The sequence below is a fragment of the Osmerus eperlanus genome, chromosome 13 (genome assembly GCF_963692335.1).
Source record: "Osmerus eperlanus chromosome 13, fOsmEpe2.1, whole genome shotgun sequence".
NCBI lineage: Eukaryota > Metazoa > Chordata > Actinopteri > Osmeriformes > Osmeridae > Osmerus > Osmerus eperlanus.
This window is the reverse complement of record NC_085030.1, coordinates 270,748-296,200: the sequence shown is the minus strand read 5'-3', so window position 1 is coordinate 296,200 and position 25,453 is coordinate 270,748. Positions and strand designations below refer to the sequence as shown.

The 25,453-nt window shown below is 43.5% G+C and overlaps 1 protein-coding gene across 1 annotated transcript; it reads left to right on the top strand.

Moving 5' to 3' along the window:
• Nucleotides 1-1,237: 1,237 nt before the first annotated feature.
• Nucleotides 1,238-20,716, top strand: hspa9 (heat shock protein 9). Its single transcript, XM_062476809.1, has 16 exons — nt 1,238-1,379; nt 2,402-2,460; nt 2,560-2,647; nt 2,724-2,905; nt 4,271-4,395; nt 4,493-4,566; nt 4,858-4,964; nt 5,079-5,241; nt 5,475-5,567; nt 5,661-5,870; nt 7,398-7,625; nt 12,380-12,602; nt 13,147-13,241; nt 13,357-13,449; nt 19,382-19,522; nt 19,666-20,716. The coding sequence occupies exons 1-16, from the start codon at nt 1,299-1,301 to the stop codon at nt 19,747-19,749; spliced, it is 2,046 nt and encodes a 681-aa protein (XP_062332793.1). The 5' UTR covers nt 1,238-1,298; the 3' UTR covers nt 19,750-20,716.
• Nucleotides 20,717-25,453: the final 4,737 nt, after the last annotated feature.

Sequence of the window (25,453 nt, the reverse complement as noted above, 5' to 3'; positions counted from 1 at the left end):
TGTGCGTAGAAGGGAACCCTATTCTCATTATCTAAACACAGACGTTTAGAACAGGAGCTTTTGTCCCTGGTCTCAGCTGTGTTCTTGAGAGCTCTTGACTTTAGAACAGCATCCATACTGACAGCTCATCACACAAGTCTGTTTGTGGCAGTTAAGCTCTCATACTTGAGCAAAAATATAACCCACACAACCAAACTATATTTATTTAACAGGATGTGTGTTCAATCCAAGTCACCTTAATTAATTTGTGAAAAGGTTATTTTGGACCTCCCAATTGATAGATTTATTGTTTTAACCCAGATAGTTAATTTCATCCTGAAACAATGCACTCCCTCTCGTAATCCGTAGAGGACACCATGTTCAACTCTTCAGCAATGGTCATCAATAAGGTAGAACTGACCCTAGTGTTAAGGTTCATACCTTCAATTACATAATTTGCTTACATTTGAGCCTTTACCGGATTTCATTTCCGTCATTGTTTCTGTTAGTTTCTAAAAAGGCTTTTGTAATTCAGGTGGAATCACTCCTATGTTGCATGACCGAGTTTTATCTTGTGGTGTAACCTTCACATGAAAGCCAAGTGCTCATACTAATAGTGTCGTTTACGTTTCAAGTGATCTAGATTCTCAACCAGATAAACAGGGATTTTTTTTAATGACACATCTGTGCTTAGTCCTTCAATCAAGAAATGTTGGTTTGTGCGTTTTGTTATTGTTAAAATGACAAGGCTCAAACATGAAGAACTAACTACCGGCTTTACTGATGTAACGCACGTGAAACTGATTCCTTTTCCAACATGACCTTCACGATCCCATGGTGTAGTGCCCCAAGTCTAAGTCTGAATATATTTTAACACATTTTGTGGTCAAAGGGTGATAACGTAGGGTGAAAACGTATTAACTTTAATTATTTACGATATTAAGTATCCCAAAATACTACAATGTATGAAAAACTAAGTTAAATTGCTTTAAAATGAACGGTTTGATACAGGCAGTATTTTGGTGACTCGCAAAGGGTCCTTCTCAAAATGCATGGTGCAACATGCGTTGGATAATTCGAGAACATACTTGCATTCTCCTGTCCCTTCGTTTAAGATCACTGAGCAGAGGCCAGCATGCTCCTGACTTGATAGGCGAAAGACACTTGTAGTTTTGCTCAGGAAATATCACCTAAAATCTATTTAATCGTAAAAATAAGTGGGTAACCTTTCGATTTAATCTTATTTGAACAGGTTAGGATTTTTATCTTGAGGCCTTGCGTTTTCTAATCCAAACCAGTCTCCCACACGTCCTACCACAATGTTGAGCATTGCAAGAACAGCTTCAAGGTCTCTCCCCTCGCAGAACTGCACCAGGAGTGTGTCCATCTTGATAAAGAAGGTAAGGCTAACATTACCAACGACTCATCCTAAGTGTTACTGTTAGAAAAACGTAAAGTTGTCAAGCTAACCTGTTACGACGATGTTACCTAAGATTACAAAACAGTTAGAGCTAGCTAGCTTGCTAACGATTACAGTGTAACTGGCTAGGCAATTGTGATGGAGGCTGGCTAATCCACGATTATGGTTATGATGTGACATTCATGGAAGGCTCTCACGAGCCTTGGATAAAGTCACTACAATATTACTCTAGCTGGTATGGGAAACTGGGGTTTACAGTTATTACCTGGGCGCTAGTGAGTGTCAAGCGAGCTAGCTTAAATGTCCTATCTTACGTGATCCAAGCTAGCTCCCTATCCGTGACGCAACCTCATTTGCAGCTTGCAAGAGATATCGAGCTTGGTTACGGATATTTTTCAATTTAGTAAAGCATTGGTTATCAAGTGATTGCATCGATTAAGTTCCCGTCTTAGAATTTCGTCAAACGAGTATTGTTTGTTACCATCCTGCAATAAATAGCGAGGGACCTGGCTACCTAGTTAACATATCTCTTCATACTTTTAACGTTTAATTTGCCAATATTGTAGGGTAGCAATATAGCTAAATGCCGCTAAAGTTGACGCTAGAACAGCACGTATGGCAGCACTTTTTACCCCCATAATAGCCCGGTTTTTAAATTAATGAACTGGCTACGACGTCATTCATTGTCCCCCTCACGTGAAGAGAGCACCGATGACCTTCGATGTGGTGTCCCTGACTTCAGCCCTCCCCCCAAATGGGAACACAACTGCCCCTCCGTGTACAGGATATGTGCACGGAGGCAGACACGCCTCACACAAATTTGAATAAAAACAATGTTTTATTTTGTCAAGCTGTTAGTTATGTGAGCATGTGCCCACTTCAAAGCTCAATGTTGTCAGGTCCAACTGTGGATCCGACAGTTAAGTGATAATTTAATATATAATCAAAACATGGAACGTGTGACATATTTTCATTAAATGTGTGTTTTTCCTTCTTTTCCAGGCTTGCTGGAATGGATTCCAACAGGACACCCTTAGAGCCATGGCCAGAAGAGACTATGCGTGCGTTTCTTTGTAACCAGGTGTAAATTCTGCATGTGAATGTGTTACGTACAACGTGAGACTATGTTGTAGCACTAACTGTGACAGTGTGTCTTACAGCTCCGAGGCCATCAAAGGCTCAGTTATCGGAATTGACTTAGGAACCACCAACTCCTGTGTGGCCGTCATGGAAGGCAAGCAGGCTAAGGTCAGCAAGAGAACATTGATGGGGGACTGTTTGTTGCCTGAGAGTTTTCTAGATTCTTAAAGGTTGTGTGTTCCAGGTACTAGAGAATGCAGAGGGCACGAGGACCACCCCCTCTGTTGTGGCATTCACAGCTGATGGAGAGAGACTGGTGGGCATGCCTGCCAAGAGGCAGGCTGTGACCAACCCCAACAACACGTTGTATGCCACCAAGCGGCTCATCGGGCGCCGCTACGACGACGCAGAGGTCCAGAAAGACATGTGAGTGGAAGAGTATAAACCGACAGAGTTCTATACTTAAATATTTACCTGCTGATACAACTTGTCCATATTTCCACACACAAGCTAATCTTTTGCCAATGGTTCTTGAAGTTATCATTAGAAACATCAGATACAAATCTAATAAATTCTTGATAATTTTTTTAAATGGGTATGGTACGTTGAAGGAATTTGTACAACTTCCTGCAAGAAGTGGCCTCAAAGCTGTCAAAAGGTTTGATCTTAGATTTTTTGAGCACATTTTAGTGTTTCCTCTAGGATTTTTTTTTTGCAGTGGGGGCAGGTCTGTCCCCACTGTCTCTGTTACACGGATTATACAAATAGTTTGATTTAAAAAGACCAAAAAGGTCGAGGAGGACAGCCTTTAAGAGAGAAAGCGATTCCCCATTGATCTGTCACATCAGAATTTTGATTTGGGGCACGAAAGTCTTGAAATTTGAGTGAGAATGTCACCCGGTAGACCGCATTGTATTAGGCGGCAGCCATGTCTTCACGTCACGAAGTTCATAATTTTACAGTTTTACAGTCAAATCTACACAAAAAAAGGCAAGCAGGGAAGCTTTCAAGAGATATGGGAATTCTGCTTTTTGCACCTAAAATAGAAACGTGAGCAAAGGCAGCAATCGGTATCGAATCAACAGACGTTCAATTTACTGTAGGTAGCAGGGGAAGAATACAAACAACGAAAATCACCAGTTAACCTAATTTAAATTAGCAAGAACTATAGACTAATACAATAACAGGCTTAAATGAACTGACAACATAAGTTATACGATTTACGCTCCAGTTCAAGGACGCAAACACGCAATCTCAACTGCGGTGTGAAGCGCGTGTCCGTGCTATTCTCCGACATGCACTCTAACAATCACTGATGATAGAGGGCTTAAATTTTGTTCAGCCATTAGCCGTGGCGGGCCGCCACGGCTAATGGTTGTTCAAGGTAGGTAATTATACAATGAGTGAATAACCGTAATTCTTAAACACAGTGACAACATCTTAAACATTCAGCGTCATGTCCTCCCTGAATAAAAGGTTTTGAAAGTCTTCACTAAAACTGATTAAGTGTGGGATCCCTATATTTCAAATTGTTTAATTGAACCTTTCTGGTGCTTCAAAATCCATTGAATATACGCTAAAGAGTCCATCCCACCAGCCATGTTTCGTGGATGTAATTTAATCCTGCTGTAGCGTAAAATACATGGCATTTTGGGGATTATCCCCAAAACTTTTGTTTCAGAACTAGCTTAATCTGTGTTTTGGAACCTGACCCTTAGGATACTAGTGAGGACAGTACCAGTCCCAGGGGGGTGACAAAGTGTGACAGGATGTTGTGATGTGTGTCTACAGAAAGAACGTGCCCTACAAGATTGTGCGTGCATCCAATGGTGATGCATGGGTGGAGGCCCATGGGAAGCTGTACTCCCCCAGCCAGGCTGGAGCCTTTGTCCTGATAAAGATGAAGGAGACTGCAGGTAAGGCATCATTATTAACCCTAATCCAATTGCCAGGGCTATACCAGTATGAATATACAGTGTACCTGATTCCAACGTGTGTGTGTGTATGTTTCAGAGAATTACCTGGGTCACAGTGTGAAGAACGCTGTGGTGACTGTACCAGCCTACTTTAACGACTCACAGAGACAAGTAAGGATACACACTCACTCTTGGCTTGTTGTAGACACACACAAACTGATGAATTGGTAAAGGAAAAGGTAAAAAGTCGATAATGTAGCAAATTTAGTCTCTGCAAAATGTTATCAGGTTTCACAGTAACTAACCTTTACATAAAGTTCTAAGTTCTTGGGATAAGCCATTAGGTGCCCTTCCTCATGAGTTCTGTATTAACAAATCTATATTATAGTTTTCAATTAAAACAACTTAATTGATAAAAGATGAGAACATCTCTCGACAGTTTTGCGTGATTGTTGTTTCCAGGCTACCAAGGATGCTGGTCAGATTTCTGGTCTTAACGTGCTGCGTGTAATCAACGAGCCTACTGCTGCTGCCCTGGCCTACGGCCTGGAGAAGACCCAGGATAAGATGTGAGTTTTATTTTAATTTGTTCACATACAGACTCACACAAACACAAGTTGTCACTAGCGCTTCGATTCTTTAAAGTAACTGACTGACTCCCCCTGTCTGGGCTTGCGTTGCAGCATCGCCGTGTACGATCTGGGCGGCGGCACCTTCGACATCTCCATCCTGGAGATCCAGAAGGGTGTGTTTGAGGTCAAGTCCACCAATGGAGACACCTTCTTGGGAGGAGAGGACTTCGATCAGCACCTCCTCACACACATTGTTAAGGAGTTCAAGAGGGAGGTGAGTAGGAGGAGTATGAGGAAGAATAACCTTACAGCTGGGATGTTCAACCCTGGTCCTCAGGGACACCCTGTACTGCATGTTTTAGATGTTTCCCTGCTCCAGCACACCTGATTCAAATGAATGGTTATCAGGCTGCCACAGAGTTTGATAACCACCCATTCATTTGACTCAGGTGTGTTGGAACAGGGAAACATCTAAAACATGTTTAACCATGTGTCGGATGCTTGCAGAGTGGCGTGGACCTGACCAAAGACAGCATGGCCCTGCAGAGAGTCAGAGAGGCGGCAGAGAAGGCAAAGTGTGAGCTGTCATCCTCGCTGCAGGTGACTAGGACACACACGTTCACGCCCTTAGAACAAGTTGGAGCAGGTGTTGGATACAGGACTGACTCAAGAGAACTCTTCCTCCTTCCCTAGACTGACATCAACCTGCCCTACTTGACCATGGACGCGTCCGGCCCCAAGCACCTGAACATGAAGATGACCCGCTCCCAGTTTGAAGGCATCGTGGCCGACCTGATCCGCCGCACCGTGGCGCCGTGCCAGAAGGCCATGCAGGATGGCGAGGTCGCCAAGGGTGACATCGGCGAAGTGCTGCTAGTAGGGGGCATGTCCCGCATGCCAAAGGTGAGAGACTACCCTAGCTTAGCACTCCACTTACCCTTTGGCATGGTGGATGCCAAACATGTTTGGAGTCCTACAATAAGAATGTTGTATGGAGTCCTAGAATAAGATTGTTGGATTGTAGGTGTGTGTGTGTGTGTGTGTGTGTACCGCGTCACTCTACATTTAGTCATTTAGCAGACGCTCTTACTGTAAGTGACTTACTGTAAGTACAAGGACATTCCCCCGAGGCAAGTAGGGTGAAGTGCTTTGCTCAAGGACACAACGTAATTTTGCACAGACAGGAATCGAACCGGCAACATTCTGATTACTAGGGCTGTCCCCGACTAAGATTTTCTTTGGTCGACCAATACTCGACTAAACGTCTGAAAATCGACTAATCGAAATTTGAAACGCTTTTTTTTCTTTTCACAAAAAAACAAACGTTTGAACATTTTCCCGATCTGACTCAATGGCTGCTGGACATTGCCGATTCAGCCGCTAATAACCTACTAATAATAAGACTCGTATCACCAGTCCTGTTGTAACCGAATGCCGATGGTATTTAGTATCTCTTACAATGTACTACAAATTAAAAATATTGTTTGTTTAACATGCAAATCATCAGAGCGCGCTTATCACTGCCTGAACTTGCAGCATGCGAACTTACGTAGAAGCTGAGTGGGGAACGGTGCAACAGAGAAAGATTTTGTTGTCTTGGCCGGAGAAGATAATGTCATTCGATTTGGATGTGATTCTTATAATAGGCATATTCATTTTTCAACCCAGCGCGTTAGCATGAGCGAAGTAGGGCTAGGCCAACTTAAGTTTTTCAGGTGGTAAGCTACATCATATTTGACGTCTATGAAAAATAAACCGTTGTTGGCAGAGTTTGCATTCAACGTTTTTCGAGTCACCCGGTACTTTGTAAATGTACTTTAATGAAATGCTGCCATACCACAGATTTCTTTGCCATTTTGACTAATAACACCGACAAAGTAGGCTATGGCAGAGTTTGTAGTTCGGCAGCCAATTGTGCTCGTGCCGTGTGCAAAATACCAAAACAAAGCGCAGATTAACGAAAGGGAAAACAGTAACACCTTTTCTTTTAAATTATATATTTTTAGAGTTGCTTTATTTGTCTTAAATAATATAAGCTACAATTTCTGTAGAACATTTAGTTAATTCAGCAATGATGACACAAGCGGGAATCAGATACTCATACTGCCATACGGCAGCTCGACTAAAAAAATCTTAGTCGACCAAGAGCATATCGACCAGAAAATCCACTAGTGGACTGAGTGGGGACAGCCCTACTGATTACTAGCCCGATTACCTAACCACTTAGCCACCTGACTCCCCTAATGGCTACCTACCGGACAGAAGCACTAATATGCAGAATACAAGAAAGGGTTTGGTATCGGGCTTACCTGATCCACCGGGTCTGTTAATGAGACCAGACTGTCCCAGCTCTGGGTCTGTGGTGCTCTGTCTGTGAGCCAAGGCTCTGCTGTGTGATTGGAGGTATGTTAACCTCCTCCTCCCACCTAGGTTCAACAGACCGTCCAGGATCTGTTTGGCCGCGCCCCCTCCAAGTCTGTCAACCCGGACGAGGCCGTCGCCATTGGAGCCGCCATCCAAGGCGGAGTCCTGGCCGGTGATGTCACAGATGTGCTCCTGTTGGACGTGACGCCCCTGTCGCTGGGCATCGAGACCCTGGGAGGGGTGTTCACCAAGCTCATCAACAGGAACACCACCATCCCCACCAAGAAGGGCCAGGTGAGGGGGAAACGCACACACCTTTCATAGATCCTCCTCACCAAGGAGAGAAACACATTTACATTTATTCATTTAGCAGATTATTTTATCCAAAGCGACTTTCAAGAGAGCTTTACAAAAAGTGCATAGGTCAATGATCATAAACGGCGAGATAGCCCCAAACATTGCGGGTAGCCAAGACATGAAGCATACATTGAAAAAAGCAAATGAGTGCCAATGGCTAAAACCAGAAGAGCATGTAGTTAAACAGATTACAATTAAACAACATGATCCTCGAGAGTGCTAGTGTTCCTGGAGAAAATCAAGCAACAATAATATAATTCACAGCGAGTACAAATAGTTAAATCAGTTACAACTAACCAACAAGAGCAACACGTCCCTCAATAATTGTCATTGTGTTCCTGGAGGAAGTAAGCTAACATCTGATCCAACAATCTTAAGTACTGTTGTACTCACGGAACAAGTGCGGCTTTAGCCTTTTCTTGAAGGTCGAGAGACAGTATCTCTGATGGAGGTGGGGAGATGATTCCACCATTGGGGGGCCAGACAGGAGAAGGGTTGGGTTGGGAGCGGGCACTCTTGAGAGGTGGGACCACCAGACGGTTGTCAGAAGAAGACCGAAGGCGGCGGGTGGGGGTGTAAGGCTGGACGAAAGACTTGATGTAGTCAGGTGCAGTCCAGTTCACCGCTCGGAAGGTCAGTACCAGCGTCTTAATTCTGATGCGGGCCGTGATGTGTAGCCAGTGGAGAGATTAAGAGCGGGGTGACATGGGAGCGTCTGGGTAGGTTGAAGATCAGGCGTGCTGCTGCGTTCTGAATCCTCGGCAGAGGACGGGTTGAACATGCTGGGAAACCGGCGGGAAGCAAGTTGAAGTAGTCCAACTTGGAGACAACAACTGCTTGGACTAGCAGCTGGGTGGAATGCTCAGACAGGAATCTCCTGATCTTCCGGATGTTGTAGAGGGTGAATCTACACGACCGGGAGACTGCAGCAATGTGGGCCGTGAGGGTGTGCTTGTCATCCATGGTCACCCCGAGGTTCCTGGCAGAGGATGAAAGGGTCACCATCACAGATCCCAGGGTGATTGAGAGATCGTGGGAGATGGAGGGTTTGGCCGGGATGATGAGAAGTTCAGTTTTGGCGAGGTTCAGCTGGAGGTGGTGCTTGGTCATCCAGGCGGAGATGTCTGTGAGGCAGGCCTCGATTCTAGCTGAGATCCCTGGGTCAGTCATGGGGAACGACAGGTACAGCTGCGTGTCGTCAGTGTAGCAGTGGTAGGAGAAGCCATGGGAGGTGATGATCGGTCCAAGTGAGGTGGTGTACAGGGAGAAGAGGAGGGGTCCAAGGACAGAGCCCTGTGGGGAATCCAGTCCGTCTTTGGACTTACGCCATAACCTCTCAACTGCCCGAAGGTTGGATCGTTCTTCACAAAGAACATCCGTGAGCCACGGGCAGGAGGGAGAAAATCGTGCAGGCCTGGTTGACAGGGGACGGTGTCAAGTGATGCAGTTAATGTAGATATCAGGGTGTTGGTGGCAGTGTCGGTGGGGAGAGACGTTAACTCGTCAATGGGAGGGAGGGAGGATGTTACAATGGAGGGGGATATGGAGCGGAGATTATGGCGGAAAGTTGCGAGGGTAGTGATCAGAAATGTGTAGTGGGGTTACAGAGGTTAAGTCAGTGATGCAGTTGCGTGTCAGGATGAGGTCAAGCTGTTTTCCTGCCTTGTGGGTCGCCGGTGTGTTCAGCAGCGTCAGGTCGAAGGAAGTCAGATGAGACATGAAGTCGGCGGCCTGTGTTCCTTCGAGGTGGATGTTGAAGTCCCCAAGGATCATCAGCGGGGTTCCATCATCCGGGAGGACGCTGACGAGCATGTCCAGCTCCTCCACAAAGTCGGCTAGCGGGCCTGGTGGGCGATAGAGGACAACTAAGAATGCTTTGATAGGATCAGTTGGCATCACAAAATGGTGTTCAAATGATTTGGCAGTGACAGTGTGGTGGATGTGGAGAAAGGAGCAAAACTGTCCCACCACCTCGCTCGGTTGAGCGGGGTGAGTGAGAGAACGAGTGGTTGACGGAGAGAGCAGCTGGAGTTGCCGTTTTCTCTGGGCGGATCCATGTCTCTGTCAGCGCAAGGGCGTGAAGAGAAGCATGAGATGCAAACGCTGGGATGAAGTCTGCCTTGTTCACAGCAGACTGGCAGTTCCAGAGCCCTATAGAAAGAGAGGGCAGGTGTAGAAAATCTGGATAGGTAGTGAAGGTTAGAAGTGGACATTTTTATACTTAATAACATATCTACGGCTGCAAGTGGTGTAATGAACGGGAATTCTGGAGAAACACATGCAAGCTATGAATATGTTCTAGGTAGATTAGAATACAGATAGGGTGATACTTATCAGAAGAGGTGATCCGGCTTCGTCGGCCATCCTCGGTGGACTCCTGCAGGTAGACTCCCTGTCTTTGTCCGACCGATTCTTCGTGCGCCGAGGCTGCCGCTGCAGGGCTAGGTTGCCTTAAATATGCTACCAGCCGCATGTAACAGTCAAGAGTAGGTGGCGCAACGTTTTTTTGTAAGTCGTCGTCGAGTGTTTATTTACCTAGGTTATCGAGAAGTCGGAGCAAATTTACAAATTAGCTGTTTCGTCAATAAAATACGCACATTTTCAGCAACTACACTGCCCATTTCTCGTCACATTTTAATTCAGATGCTGATTTACATGTACTGTTTAGCTGAAATATGAATTGTAAAAACTTACAGCAATGGCGGTCAAAGGATTCTGTTTGTCCTGTTTATCACAGCAACCCCGCCCCTGACGCAAGCGGTTCTTAATACTGACCAATCACAGCCAAGGGGGCATCCGTAACTATCCGGAATTACGACAGATAGTTTCAGGAGGTGCACGTCGAGCTCTCCGGGGCTCTCTGAGGGCTCTCAGAGAGGGTGTTCCCATGTGTCCGTTTTTTGGAAAACCGAGAAGCATATATCAGCCTACAGTTCTCAAAGACGCACACACGCAATCTCAACTGCGTTGTGAAGCGCGTGTCAGTGCAATTTTCCAACATGCACTCTAACAATCACTGCTGATAGACGGCCTAAAATTTTGTACAGCCTAATTTCTGATACTGTGGTGGCAGAAATTTAGCCATAGAGGAAACACTGCACTATATATTATCATTCCAGGTTAAGAATACCAATGGAGGCTGCGTTGGAAATCGTAAATCAAACTTTTGTCATTATTTTGAGTGGAAATTTCATTTGCATTTGTAGAGGTGTATTCGTGCACGTCGGGCTGGCCCTCACAGCGGAACGACAGTTTAGTGGCCACTCTGTCCATTCACGCACCTCAAAGTTGCGTATTGATCAGACAAGAAGACACGCTTATCAACTTGATTACTATTGATCAAAACAGAACGAGGGTTCGGCTGTAGCCTACTTGAAACATACTATTGAGAACATATTAGCTGACATCCATTGCACGCGTGATGAACACAGCTTTTTTTCTTTTCTTCATTGCAGACTTTTTTTTGCCTTTGGCGCTCGGGATTTGTCATTGGCGCTCGGGATTTGTCATTGGCGCTCGGGAAAACGGCTTTGGCGCGCGCCAACATTTTCTCTATGCAGGAAAAACCCTGAGTACAGGGACATTCCCCCGAGGCAAGTAGGGTGAAGTGCCTCTCCCAGGGACACAACGTCATTTTGCACGGCCGGGAATCAAACTGGCAACCTTCTGATTGGTAGCCCGATTCCCTAACCGCTCAGCCATCTGCCCACCTTGGATCAGAAGACGTATATTCAAAAAGGATATTCTTGAAAACTAATAAGATAATAAACCGGTCTAGGCATTACAGAAAACTTTGACATTAAAACGACTAAACGCACGTGAAAGAAAAATGCACGTGGTGTGAACAATGGCTAGCCTGGCTAACACACCGAGCAGGCTAACTTAGACATAGCAACGAAATAGCTAGCAAAAACCTATGATGAACTAGCTAGCAACACATTAATTCCCACTCGCCAAATCCTTGAATCAACTACGCAGTTCTTTTCTTCTTTTCTATACTTCTCTTATCTTTTGTCAAGATAGTATAATGTACACCACTTATTATTAAATGAAAATAAAACATATATGTATATCACTTTTCTTGGTTCACGTTCAGCTTTCACTCTTCGTTTTAACAGCTTTTTTCTTCGTGCTCACGTTCGTTCACCTCAAGCGTGGGGAGTGAGCCTACAACACACCGTGAGCTGATTGGCATAAATTCAAGTGTTCATCATTACATTTCTAAAACGTGATTGGCTTATTCTAAATAATTTGTTTAGTTAGAAAATAAATATTATGCTCAAATTAACCTTTAGATTTAACCATTTAAATCATAAATCATTTGTAACCTGGTCTTTTTTTACTGGGTTACACTCGGCTATCAACGACCCGCGGTCTAGCTAATCGATGTCACGTCAAGTACCCGAAACTACTACAACAATAGATCCTAACGTACCTATTATACTAGTAGATCCCGATCTGCTCGACCCGTGAAACTAAGTTACTAATGACCAATTAATGTAAACAAACTCTGGCTACTTACAGTTAGATGACATACACAAGGTTTATTCAACAATAACACTGCGCTCAGACACACACCCCTCACAGCCACCCCCAAGAAGTCTGGATGCTCATATTCACATTCTTCAGTGTGAATATGGCATGGCCCCCTCCTCCTAAACAAAGGCACCCTAACCCCCCTCCCCCTCCAGGTGTTCTCCACAGCGGCTGATGGTCAGACCCAGGTAGAGATCAAGGTGTGCCAGGGAGAGCGAGAGATGGCCGCTGACAACAAGATCCTAGGCCAGTTCACGCTGGTGGGCCTACCCCCCGCTCCCCGTGGCGTCCCCCAGATTGAGGTGACCTTTGACATCGACGCCAACGGCATCGTCCACGTGTCTGCCAAGGACAAGGGCACTGGCCGCGAGCAACAGAGTAAGTAGGCTGCGCACGTGCAAGAACCTGAGAAACAACACTCAGACATCAACAACCAAACATGTTCTCTGATGGATGTCTCTGACTGCTCGTGTCTTCTAGGGCAGTGGTTCCCAACCCTGGTCCTCAGGGCACCCCTGTCCTGCATGTTTTAGATGCCAACACTGCTCCAACACACCTGGTTCAAATGAATGGTCATAAGCAGGCTTCTGCAGAGCTGTATAACGACCCATTCATTTGAATCAGGTGTGTTGGAGCAGGGAAACATCTAAAACATGCAGGACAGGTGTTCCCTGAGGACCAGGGTTGGGAACCACTGTTCTAGGGCAGGGGTGTCAAACCCTGGCCCTCGAGGACCAGGGTTTGACACCCCTGTTTTAGGGTAATGATTGACCACTGGGAACAAAGAATATTGGGTAACTTCGACAAAGTATCTCTGCCATGTCTAAGTTTCTAACCAACCTACTCTCATCCTGCTCTGCTCCCTTTCTCCTCCCCTTCTCTTCCTCCTTTCCTCTGAACCCCCCGCCCTTTCCTCCTTCAGTCGTGATCCAGTCTTCCGGAGGCCTCAGCAAAGACGACATTGAGAACATGATTAAAAACGCTGAGAAGTACGCCGAAGAGGACAGGAGGAGGAAGGTAGAAGATGCCACAACCTGGAGACGGTCCATAGATCATTGAGACTTTAAATTATTACTTTGTTTCTTGTATCTAGTTGACAGTGTCTAATACGTCTGATGTTGCTGGGGTTTAGGACCGTGTGGAGGCTGTCAACATGGCGGAGGGTATCGTCCATGACACCGAGTCCAAGATGGAAGAGTTCAAGGACCAGCTTCCAGCTGATGAGGTATGGCTAGAGGCTCTTGTCAGTCAGTTTTAGATCTATTAAAGATCCCAGTGTTTCCCACAGACTAGAAAGCAATTTGTGGTGGGGCGACATCCTCAGAAGAGTGTTCCGAGTACACGCAGCAAGTTTGGCGTGAATCCATCAAAGATTTGCTGAGATACAACACAACTTTCTGTTTGGCGGCTCTGCTGCCGATTTCGATTGGCCGTAGCGGACAAACGGTTTCGAAAATCTAAAATCATTTTGATAGTTTGTGTGAGGATTGCATTGACTATAGCTTGTAGCTTGACTACAGGTAGATAGCGACTGCGCTGTACCTGGCTTCCTTTGTAAGTGTCTTACAGTCTCGCTAAACAGAGAACCAGAGACATGACAAGCTTGTCGGCTTTGGCTGGATTCGAACCTCTGACGTTGCCAGGACACCAACTTATCCTTGTGAGCGATTCTCAGTGCTGCAAATCACAGTTCAGTTACTGGGTAAAAATATAAGAAGTTTTTCCTGTGGCAAGCGGTTGTCCGATTTGGCCCAAGTTTAAACAGCTGTTTAATTCAGTCCTATTTTGACATGTCAAGGTGATTGTGGTCTGAAGATAATCTGTCCCTAATTTGGTGAATATTTGATACATTTTGTAGGAGGATTAGGACAAAAACGTTTTATTAATTCATAAAAAATGGCGGCATCAATTCGGCTGGTATCACAAGTTAACGTGTCACACGGGATCGCCCCCTAGAGGTTAGAGGACACATATCTACAAAGCACAATAAATCTGACTCTTCTTGAGTATAGATCCCCTGAGAATGAAACATTATCATTACCATTATACTGTTAGACAGCTACTGTTGCATACCTGGCTTCACTAAACAGATAAACCAGTATCATGACATGCTTGATGACTGTGGCTGGGTACAAACCTATGACCGTGCACTTCAGAGATACCCGTCTTATCCCAGTGAGCTATTCTCACTGCAGGGAAATGCTGTGTTCAGTTACTGTATAAAAAAAAGTAAGCAGTTTCTCCTGTGGGAAGCGTTGTCAGATTTGACCCAAGTATAAAAAGCTGTAATTCTGTCCTATTGACATGTCAAGGTGATTGTGGTCTGAAAATGATTTGATTACATGTCCGTGAAAATAGGAGCAACGGCGAACGAGGAGTTTGTTTTTATGAAAATTCCAAATGGCCGACGCCCAAAATGGCGGACAAGGGACAATGTGATATATTTAGACTTAGTATGCCACGTAGAATCAGAACAGACCAATCTTGTGATTTATGACAAATCTGTTCAGAAGTTATGATGCAAGAAATCCGATGCACTGGCTAGATGTAGCATCACTATATCTACAAAGCACAATAAATCTGACTCTTCATGAGTATAAGTCCCCTGAGAATGAAACATTATCGTGACCATTATGATTATACTGCTCGACAGCTTCTGTCGCATACCTGGCTTCACTAAACAGATAAACCAGTATCATGACATGCTTGAGACTTTGGCTGGATTCGAACCTACGACCTTGCACTTCAAAGGAGCCCGTCTTATCCCAGTGAGCCATTTTCAGTGCTGGGAATTGCTGTGTACAGTTACTGTATACAAAAAGTCAGATTTGGCCCAAGTTTAAACAGCTGTAATTCAGTCCTATTTTGACATGTCAAGGTGATTGTGGTCTGAAGATAATCTGTGCCAAATCTGGTGAATATTGGATACATTGTGTAGGAAAAAAAGTTTCATTCATTCAAAATGGCGGCCTCATCAATTCGTCTGGTATCATGCGTTAACATGCGTCAGACGCGGGATCTCCTAAGATATCACGAGACATAGGAATCACTTAAATACGACAAACAAATCAACAGTTATTGGTCAAAACAAAATTTTGCCTATTGTAGCGCCCCCTAAAGCTCAAATGACACTACCTTTTTCGGACCTCTTAATAATGAATCAAGTCATGAATCCATACACCAAGTTTGGATTCAATGCATCAAAGATTCGTTAAGATATGACCTAATTTCCCTTTTTCCGTATCAGTTGCTGAATTTGATTGGCTGTAACTAACAAACGGTTGCGAAAATCAAAGCTCCAGGGGATAACTTTTGTGAAGCTTGGTCTGAAGATCATCTGTGGCAATTTTGAAGAAGATTCGACAAGAATTGTAGGAGGAGTAGCGGGAAAAGAAATTCTCCTTAACATTCAAAATGGCGGAGAATCTATATGACTGGGTATGACGTCATAGAGTGAGTCAAACTTGTCTTGATCCAGGGAATCCAACGATCCCTCATTTTGGAAAATGCGGCATATGGTTCAAAAGTAACGTGTGTAAACACACCTTCAACTTTGATCCATTGGTGGCGCTAGATGGTTGGAATGGGAGACATGAAACTTGGTGACATTGATGAGGGGACTGGCCCCAAAGAGTGTCAAATTTCACAACTTCTGACCATGTGGTTGGGCCTGCCATAGACTCCCATGACAGATGTGTAATAATAATAACTAGAAAGGCATTTCCTGCTAAAAATGCGTTGGAATGCTGAAAGATGAAATTATTTTTCTTAAATTGCAGAAAATACAGACATGAGAAAATACCCGCAAGCTGAAATGAATGTCAAAAATGTGTGAGTCACACAAAAGAGGCAGTATGGAAAATGAACTGCATCATCTAACAACGCTAAGAGCTGAAATACAATGCGGGAGAAGCTGAAAGCTGAACTGTTAAACAGAAGAAGGGGTAGGCCTAGGCTAGCTAGTCATAAAAACAATATTATAGTCTTAACAGCTGAAATTATAGTTGGGATAGTAATAGCAGTAGCAGATGTGTGCATTGAGTGCGTTTACTCGGCTTTCTTCTTTCTTCGTAGGATTCAATGTGTTGATTGAACGAAACATACAGCAGTAGGGCCGATACAGGAAGACACGGCGACACTTTGTTGCAGAAGGATGATGGTGCAAGTTTTGTCCGTGGAGCATACAACGATTAATAAAAAGAATCATGTAGACGCGCTTATTGAGTAATCGCATAACTAATTACACATGTAAACGGAGTAATCGTATGGCATAAACCGACAATTGCTAGTAATCGGGTTTCTCATGGTCAAGTAAACACACTCAGTGGCGTAGTAGAATAAAACAGTTCCATTAGCAATAGTAGTAAAAGAGATATTAGCAGCACCTGCAGAGTCACCTCTTGTAAATTGTATTAGGTTGAAATACTATCAAACTGTCTTGTGACTCCACTAATCAGCTAATACCAATCACCTGCGTGAGACTGAGTGGTGCGTGTCTGTCGTTGCCCCGGTGATGGTGCAGCTATGATTGCTAACGCGCTGAGGGCAGAGAATAACAGAAATGTAGCTAGAATCGACACCTCAAACAAGTTAACCTAGACGCAAACTATACGTCCAATCCAAAAAATAACTATATTTTCCGAGACCCAAGACACTGCCGAAACCAGAGATGTCCTTTATATTTCTGTGCGGTCAGAAATACGACTCAACCGGCAGTTTCAAAATCTTGTTCTTTTTGCTTTCTCTGACGATTTTGTCACCAGATTTGCATTGGTCTCTATGGGGCGAGAGTTGGACTTTGTCTCGCTTTAGTGGGGCTCTGAACAAATGTGTACGTCTGTTGGATTCAACAGACAACTGTCTACGTCAGCACAAAATTAGCTATCTATTGATCCAAAAATTAAGCATGAAGAGCGAAAATTGTGGCAATGCTGGCAAACTAGAAATATTTTTTCAACGACATCCGAAGCTGCCCTCCACTCTAAGCGTTTCAGTCTGCACTCTAGGGTTTCACGTACACACCCATGTAAATCTCAGAAACGGCTTGAAAAAGTCATGAAACATAATCAGTGATATTGAAAAAAGTTGAATAGATATCAAAAAGCTGAATTATTAAAAAATAGTTTAGGGGTTTGTCAACATTTTACAGTTTAAATGGTGGCTCTAGCTGAAAGATTGAGGAAGAAGAAGGATTTGGAAGTTGAAGAAGTTTGAGAGGATTTGAAAGTAAACTCCATTGGAAAACCATGTTAAAAATATTATGAATATTGATTTATATTAATTCAAGCATAAGAGGTACAAAGCTGAAAAGTCATAGCAGGAATGGCCTGAAACTGCTGAATTTTTTGATAGCTGAACGGTTTTAATAGCTGAAGATTTGAAGGCGCTGAAAGGTGCCACGGAAGAAATAGAAGATAAATAATAATAATAAAAATACGTTGAATAAATATTCAAAGAACAATACTTGGAATGCTGAAGCAGCATTCCAACAATAAGAAGAAAAGGTAGAAATACTTAAGGTGGCTTCGCCGCTTTGCGGCTTGGCCACCAATAAATCACGCACAACCCAAAATACACACATTTAACACCCTATACAAAATTCACACCCCATTTAAGTCCTATCTGCCAGAAACGGAAGAATAGAAATGAGTTCCCTTATCCTGAGACCTGCTTTCTTACCTGCCTGTTTCTATATCTATTTGTCCACCTCACAAGTTGCTTCAGCTGGCTCTCTCACAGCAGCATGTTGGATGCTGTCCTCCTCTCATACACTTTCTCTCTCAATGCCTAACGAATTTATCTCTTTCTCTCCCTGACCCTGTCTTTCTGCTTGAGCAGCACTGGTTGAAGCCTGAAAATATTTCTGGGGAAATTGTGGGGTGTAGAAGGCTAGTTACTGCACTACTACAGAAGTGTAGTAGTTAGCTAGCTCTACAATTTACCGGGCTAGGTCTGAATCTAGGAGAAAAACTGAGCTGGTATATGCAGGTAGCACGTTGCTACCTGCATATCCTAACTATTTAGCTGGTCGGCTCCATGATGCCGGTAAGTAGGGCACGTGAGATTTCTCACCAAAAACCAAGAGGAACCCTCTTGTCTAGCAGATTAGGACATGTTCATAGGTACCTAGCAAAAAGCAACCTCAACTTTCCTAGACTTTTAGCTATGGTACTAATGCTGAGGGCTCGCTGATATCGCCGTCTGTCTAGAATGGCGTATCTATGCGTCGTTGCTAATGTGTGCTGACGTTGTGACTGTGTGTCTATGTGAGAGAGACGTGTGAGTGACCGAGAGACGGAGGGAGAGCAGGGAAAGGAAATGCAGCTGAACGAATACGCTGCGGGTTTTAAATAGCGTAAACAACATTTTTTTAAAGAATAATGAAACGCAATATGTGGCGGCCGGTGTTGATTCTGTGGCGTACCGCCACTAATTAGTCTGTGTGGGATCCCACTGGATCCCATGACATGCTGTTTTTGGATGCTTTTATATAGGCCTTAAGGGTCCCCTAATACTTTATCTGAAGTTTATTTCCCGAAATTCAGCCTTGGTGCAGAATTACAGCCACTACGAGCAGTCCCACAAAGGGCTTTCCTCAGGACGTGCCGTTTCTGTGTCTGTAGCTTTAAATGCTATGAGGAAGAAAGAGGCGGGGCTAACTGCCATGCTTTGTCGTTTGCAAGCCATGATGTCTGGAGGAAAAAACAATGTCGCGCTCGCACGGTCGTAGATCATTTTGTCATTGGTGGACCAAATTCTCTGTGCGGGCAAAGCAGATAAAGGGGAGGTAACCTTCCCTATTGTGACGTCACAATAGGAAAATTTTCAAAACCGAGCGTTTGAGCTTTCATTTTCTCAAAGGCGGAGAAGAATACCCAGGGCTTGGTTTACACCTATTGAAATGTCTAGCCACTGGGGGACCAAAGGCAGGCTAGGGGAACTCATAATAATGTTAAATAACCTCCTAAAGTGAACATTTCATGTCATGGGACCTTTAAGGCAAATTGCAGTTGCAAAGTCAAAACTAAATTGTACACCTACAGTATATATTGTGTGTGTGTGAATATAAAATAAAATAAAACTACAAATTGACTATTGACAATCTGTTCTCACCCCTCAAATGTCATGCCTTCCCTTTCCTCCTTTTCTCCTGTCAGTGTAACAAACTGAAGGAGGAGATCACCAAGGTGCGGGACCTTCTCTCCAGGAAGGACGCAGAGACGGGGGAGAACATCAAACAGGCCGCCACCAACCTCCAGCAGGCCTCACTCAAGCTCTTCGAGATTGCCTACAAGAAGGTACGGTTCCCTGCCTAGCTCAGCACGGAAGGCTGTGATTTGATTGCAGCACTCATTGTTGGGGCTGGAAAAATGCATCCTCCTGTCCAAGGTGTGATGTGTTGATGCTTGGTGATTATTGACGTTGTGTGTTTGTCCTATAGATGGCGTCAGAGAGGGACGGCAGCGGTGGCAGCAGCAGCTCAGGGCCGTCCTCTGGAGAGGAGAAGAAGGAGGGCCAGCAGTAGAACCTTTTGCCCTGGAGGTTGTCATGAAGACAATGGGGTTATGAACTGGTGGGCTTGGGAGATGCGCCGATGCGTTGTCCTGAGCGATGTTTGCATTCAAGTCATTCTCACCTATACTGTGTTTTTGCAGTAAAACAATACAGTACAATAATGTCAATGTATGTTTCTCTACCCCCCCTCCACACACACACACTCTAATTTAATTGTCGATATATATATATATATCATGTATGTTTAAACACCAATTATTTACATCTGATGTGAAGTAGTTTCTGTATTGTTATTTTCTGTCTGCGAGCCCACTGGGTTTTGACCTGGCTCCGTCTCTCGTCAGTCTGAAAATGCAGTGTTCCAGGCCAGCCTGGCCGTAGCTTCTCCTGGTCTCAGCTGTGTGGGGGCCCCTGCCCTGTTAAGCGTAAAGTTACATCTGCCTCTTCTGTACCGAGAGAGAAGTATAGTGATGGACATGGTGGTGAGATACCATAATATGACAAAGCAACAGGCTTGTTTTCATTTTTGGGGGTTTTGATTTATATGTTTGAATCTAGAGAAGGGATTGCTGGTGTTCCTGGGATGCATGAGAAGTGTGATTGGCTCGCTCATCACCATGGATACACGTTTAATACTGAAGTCGGTGTATATACATGGGGATCAGAGATATTATGCATCATTTGTAACTGACTGATTAGAAACATGTCCCGTCATCGTCATTTTGCTAGACTACAGAATGAATCTCCTTGATGGCATGTGTTGCCATTAATACAGTATACGTTATTACCTGATGAGTTGCCACTTGACCTACAAAGAGAGCTAGCTAGACAGCTGTTCTTAAAGGTACCCTCTAAGTGGGGTAGTGGGGGCAGCTGATGGGTTTGGGTGGTAGACATGATGATGGATTACGTCAGAGTGAAAATCTGTCTCAATTACTGTTGCTGTCTTTTCTAATAAAATTCCAAATTTAAAACTTTTGTTTTCCTGATTTGGGCATGTGTGGTCATATGGTAGACCATGGTAATCCTTACGGAATACTTGATGAACAATAAACATTAACAGAAGTATGTTTCCAAACCTTTGTGTACTTAATCAGAAAAGAAGAACCCTTTATGGTCCTACAGTAATAACACTTAAGAACAATTGTGTGAATTGTCACAAAATTGCTGCATACAGCCCTACTGCACTTTCATGTTTATTACGTTATACTCAATTGTACCGTATTTGTCAGTACTTTTTATATTATATGTTGAAAGACAACGCATATCTTTAACATTCTATATGTTCATTATACGTTTATTGTATGCACCAGCCTAACATAGTAAATTCCTTGTTTGTGTACACTTGGTGATTTCAGTTTTTTTTCTCAAATGCTTACACACGTTTTTTTTAAAACTTTTTTTACTACAACTGCACATGCAAAATGCCTCGCTTCTCTTGAAAATGAAGCACTGCATTCAAAATATCACAAACATGTCTCAAAAGCACACATTTGTCTCATGTTGCAAACACTTGCCATTATATTACATTTTTGGATATATCATATACACACAGTTATTAAAAACCTAAAGCTCTTCTTTCATGAGCTCCTTTGTACATTCATGTACAAGATTGAAAGTAAATGGCAGAGATGAAAAATTCATGGTAAACTCGAAAACAAGATTGAAACCAAACTTATTTTTTTACTATAAGCATTTGTGGTTGTGAATACAGTATTACACTGTACAAAAGAAAGTGTAGTAGGACAGAAACCAAACCTAATTTTGAAAATTTTTATTACAGAATGGTGTGTGTGAGCCATGAACTGTAGCATACAGTAATATATACTATTTTCTACAATATTGTCAGAATGTCTTCTTACAGTCACTGTACTGTTGCACAGTATGATACAGTAATCCACCAGACTGTGACCAATCATGCAGTGCACTGCAGTCAATGGATGATGATAGATACTTTATTAATCCCGTGGGGAAATTCAGGTATCTCTCACAGCTCATACCAACAACAACCACAGACAATATGTACAGACAGGGTTGCCAGGTCTGTGTGACAAAACCAGCGCAATGGCCAATCAAAACCAGCCCTAAACCAGCCCAATGGCCAATAAAACCAGCCCAATATCAGAACTCAAAATATGCCCCTGCCAAACTATATACACTGCTTTTAAAGTCCAATAGCATTGCTATAATTGCCAAATGTATTGTAATATCTACAAAGTAACACCAAATGTTTAGTATGCCAGCATTAAAAGCAGTTTTCAAGAGGTTTTCTCAGGAGACTGAGAGCATTAGGCACGTGTGCACACGCACATGAGGGCTTGTCCCATGTCAATGTGTGTACGTGCTGATCTGGAGTCAGTTTGGTATGATTTGGGTATAAATCATTTCATTTAAAATATGGATTTTTATTTAAAGATATTCATGTAATTTGCATGCAAAATAGGTCTACCCGAACCAGCGGACCAAAAATTCAACCCGCGGCAACACTTCAAAAGTAGCCCAATTCCGCGGGAAAACCGCGGACCTGGCAACACAGACAACACGATACAATACAAACAGACAACACAACAAGGCCATGTACAGAGTAGATAAGATAAAACGTAGTACGTAGGGTGCTGAGCTGCCCGCTACGGAGGCTGCTGGACTGTCCTGCCAGGACACGGCGGAGGGGATGACCGACACCGCCCACGATGGCCAAGAGCTTGCCCCGCATCTGTATCTTCACAAGTCACTGGCTTCCTGACCAGTCTGTCCAGCCTTAATGTATCCCTGTTTATGATTAGTATAGCTGGATTGAGTTATGCGCAGGGGCGGAGCCACATGGTGGCCAGGGGGGGCCACGGCTACCATTGGTCAGAGAATGGCCACCCTGCCTTTTTTTTTTTAAACCTTCCTGGACAGAAACGGTATAAAGCTGAAATAAATGCATTAGTATTTTTTTATAAAGTCGTCTTATATTGGCATTTGTCACTTATGCTACAAGCCCCATATTCGCAACATGTTGGGCCACGCCCCCATCAACAGCGCAAGACACAAACCAACGTACCTGCATTCTGACAGCGCTTCAATGGAGACTAGCAGCTAACCACTGGATACCGTTAGAAAAGTGCTGCTCTGAGTGATGCAGTGTGTGAGTTTTAAAATAGTCGTTTTTGACAATCAAGTGCCACCCCAAATAAAAGACTGGCCAGAGCTGCCCCCCCCAGAAATAATGTCTTGGCTACGCCCCTGGTTATGCGTTGGTCTAAAAGGGGGTATGTATCGATAGTAGAAACCTTGATCAGCAACGCTGCTATTGGCTGCTCACATAAGTCTATGGCTGCTCACCATGGCCAAAAAGAACCCCCCGTGTTTTCTGCAAAAGAGCAAGAGCTTGCTCGAAGGTTACTCCAAATTGGAAGATTTAACCAAACTGCAGGGAACACCTCAAAATCTGCAAAATCCAGAAACCTGGCAAAAAGTAGCGACCACGTTAGATGTTTTATCGTGTATTACAGTAGGCTATTTGTCTTTGTATTTTCGTGTTTTCATAATTACTTTGTTTATCATCTAATGTCATAATAATTTAATGTGGTTCCAACAAATTAATGATGTAAATGACACCCTCACGAGAAAACCAATAAGCTACCTCTCAAAAAGTAGGCTGTCTCGCTGTGCTAATTGGATCTATCTATCACGCAATGTGCGATTAATATTAAATTCTGCTAATTATTTGTGCACCTTCTACAACAGGTTTTTGTCGTAAAAAACTGACAATACATGGCTGTGACAGACTTCCTGTATCACCTCTGCTTGTAAAGCCGCAATCAAATCCTGTTTACATAAAATAAACCTGCTCCCGAGCAGATTCAAGTTTACGGACCTGTTGCTATGACAGCAAGTCCAGGATGAGCTTCGAAGAACCGAACAATCCAAGATCATTACAAATCGTCAATCAAATCCAGCTAACTGAGTTAGCGACGTACGGAGAACTGGCCCCTGAACTACATCCGGCTAGCGCGTTTCCTACATTATCGCTAGCTACTTTACCATCGAGTTAACATGACTAGCGCATATTACCATCAATTAACTGGCTGTGGATAGCAGCGATACATCGAATAGTGTCCCCTAACCGACCCACTGGATCAGAACGTTATTTATTTTAGGCTATAATTTATATTAGGCTGATCTGAAATTGATAGCCTAATATATCCCGATGTCTTCCACTATTTCAAATAGTAGCTACATTAGCCTACCAAATATGATTTGGTAGAGTGTTTACAGTCAGTAAAGAGGTTATTGGAGCCTATAAAAGTCTGATGCCTACAACTATTTTTTTAATGGGAGTCAACAAACAATGTACAGATTAAGACATGACGGCTTAAAAATACCTACTAGTAGACCAGGGCCCCGTTCGTCGTAAGGGTTGGAGCTAAGTTAATCAATTGTCCCTTTAGCCCGTTAACATTAGCGAGATGAGTGAGAACAGCAAATATCGGTTCGTCAACGGCTGATCCGCATCCAAATCATGTGGTTAATTTCAATCAGGCTAAACTTATCAGGGAAATTGCACGTGCACGTCCTACTTCAAAAGGCAGTAAAGGTCGATCACCAAAACCGTGATTTTCTAACGGTATGATGGCGGAAAAGACGAAAGAGAGAGCGGTGATAGGCTCGCCATCCGAGCAAACTATTATAATGAGTCTCTACGAAGACAATAAGCACATAAACACCGCCACCGCTGCCAGACCAAGACAAACAGCTTGGCAAAAAATTGCCGATAAGCTATGCGAAAGTTTTGGGGAAATGTATAGGCTCATAAGTGCCTCATTACCCCAATTAATTAGATCACAGGGTTAGGCTAACCCTAACCCAACCCACATTTCTTTAAATGTGCCTGCTGGCAGTAGGCTTAATGGAAATTAATAATCGAATGAGATCTTGCTAGCGAAAATAATGATCTCAACTCTTTCAGAATAAGTAGGCTAGATAAAAACAAGGCCAAAGAGTATCTAATTGATACGAATTCATAGACACTGTAGGCTACTGCGCTTATATCATGTACTATATATGTGTATATGCATGTAGGCCTATGTGTAAATCCCTCTTTGATTTCATTGACTGGGACATGGCCAGGGAATATGATGAATTGATTCATCAGCTGGTAAGCGCCAAGTACACTTTTCTTACAGAAACGCATGCTGCGGCTTTACCAATGTTTTCTGCATCGCCTATACTGTAGCCTATAAAAACGTAGCCTATACCTGACGCAAAAAACCTCAAGGCTATGCAGAGTCTGAAGTACAGTTAAAGTTTCAAGTAGCTTTATCAATTTCTTCACATGTCAAGACATAAAAAGGAATCGATATGACGTTTCGATCCCACTCTCCCACAGTGAAACATATAAAAAGCACAGGCACAACAGATAAGACAAGACATTTCCTAAAACATAGCGTTACATATTCACATACAGCAGCATAAGCTCATAATAAAGCATAAAGCTTGCTGCAGCGTGTGATATTTGCAATGTACGGTCCGAGAAGGTCTTGCAAATAAATGAGTCCTTGTCGGCTGAATCGATATCGCTCAAACAAGAACTCATCCGTGTGAAATAAAGGATCTTGGCAATCGCGAAGAACTCTATTGGTATGGAAAGCTAATCGAACTAAAATATAGCTCCTTCAACTGGGTCTCTCAAAAAGGGAGCAGCCATGTTATTTTCCGGGGGTGTGGCA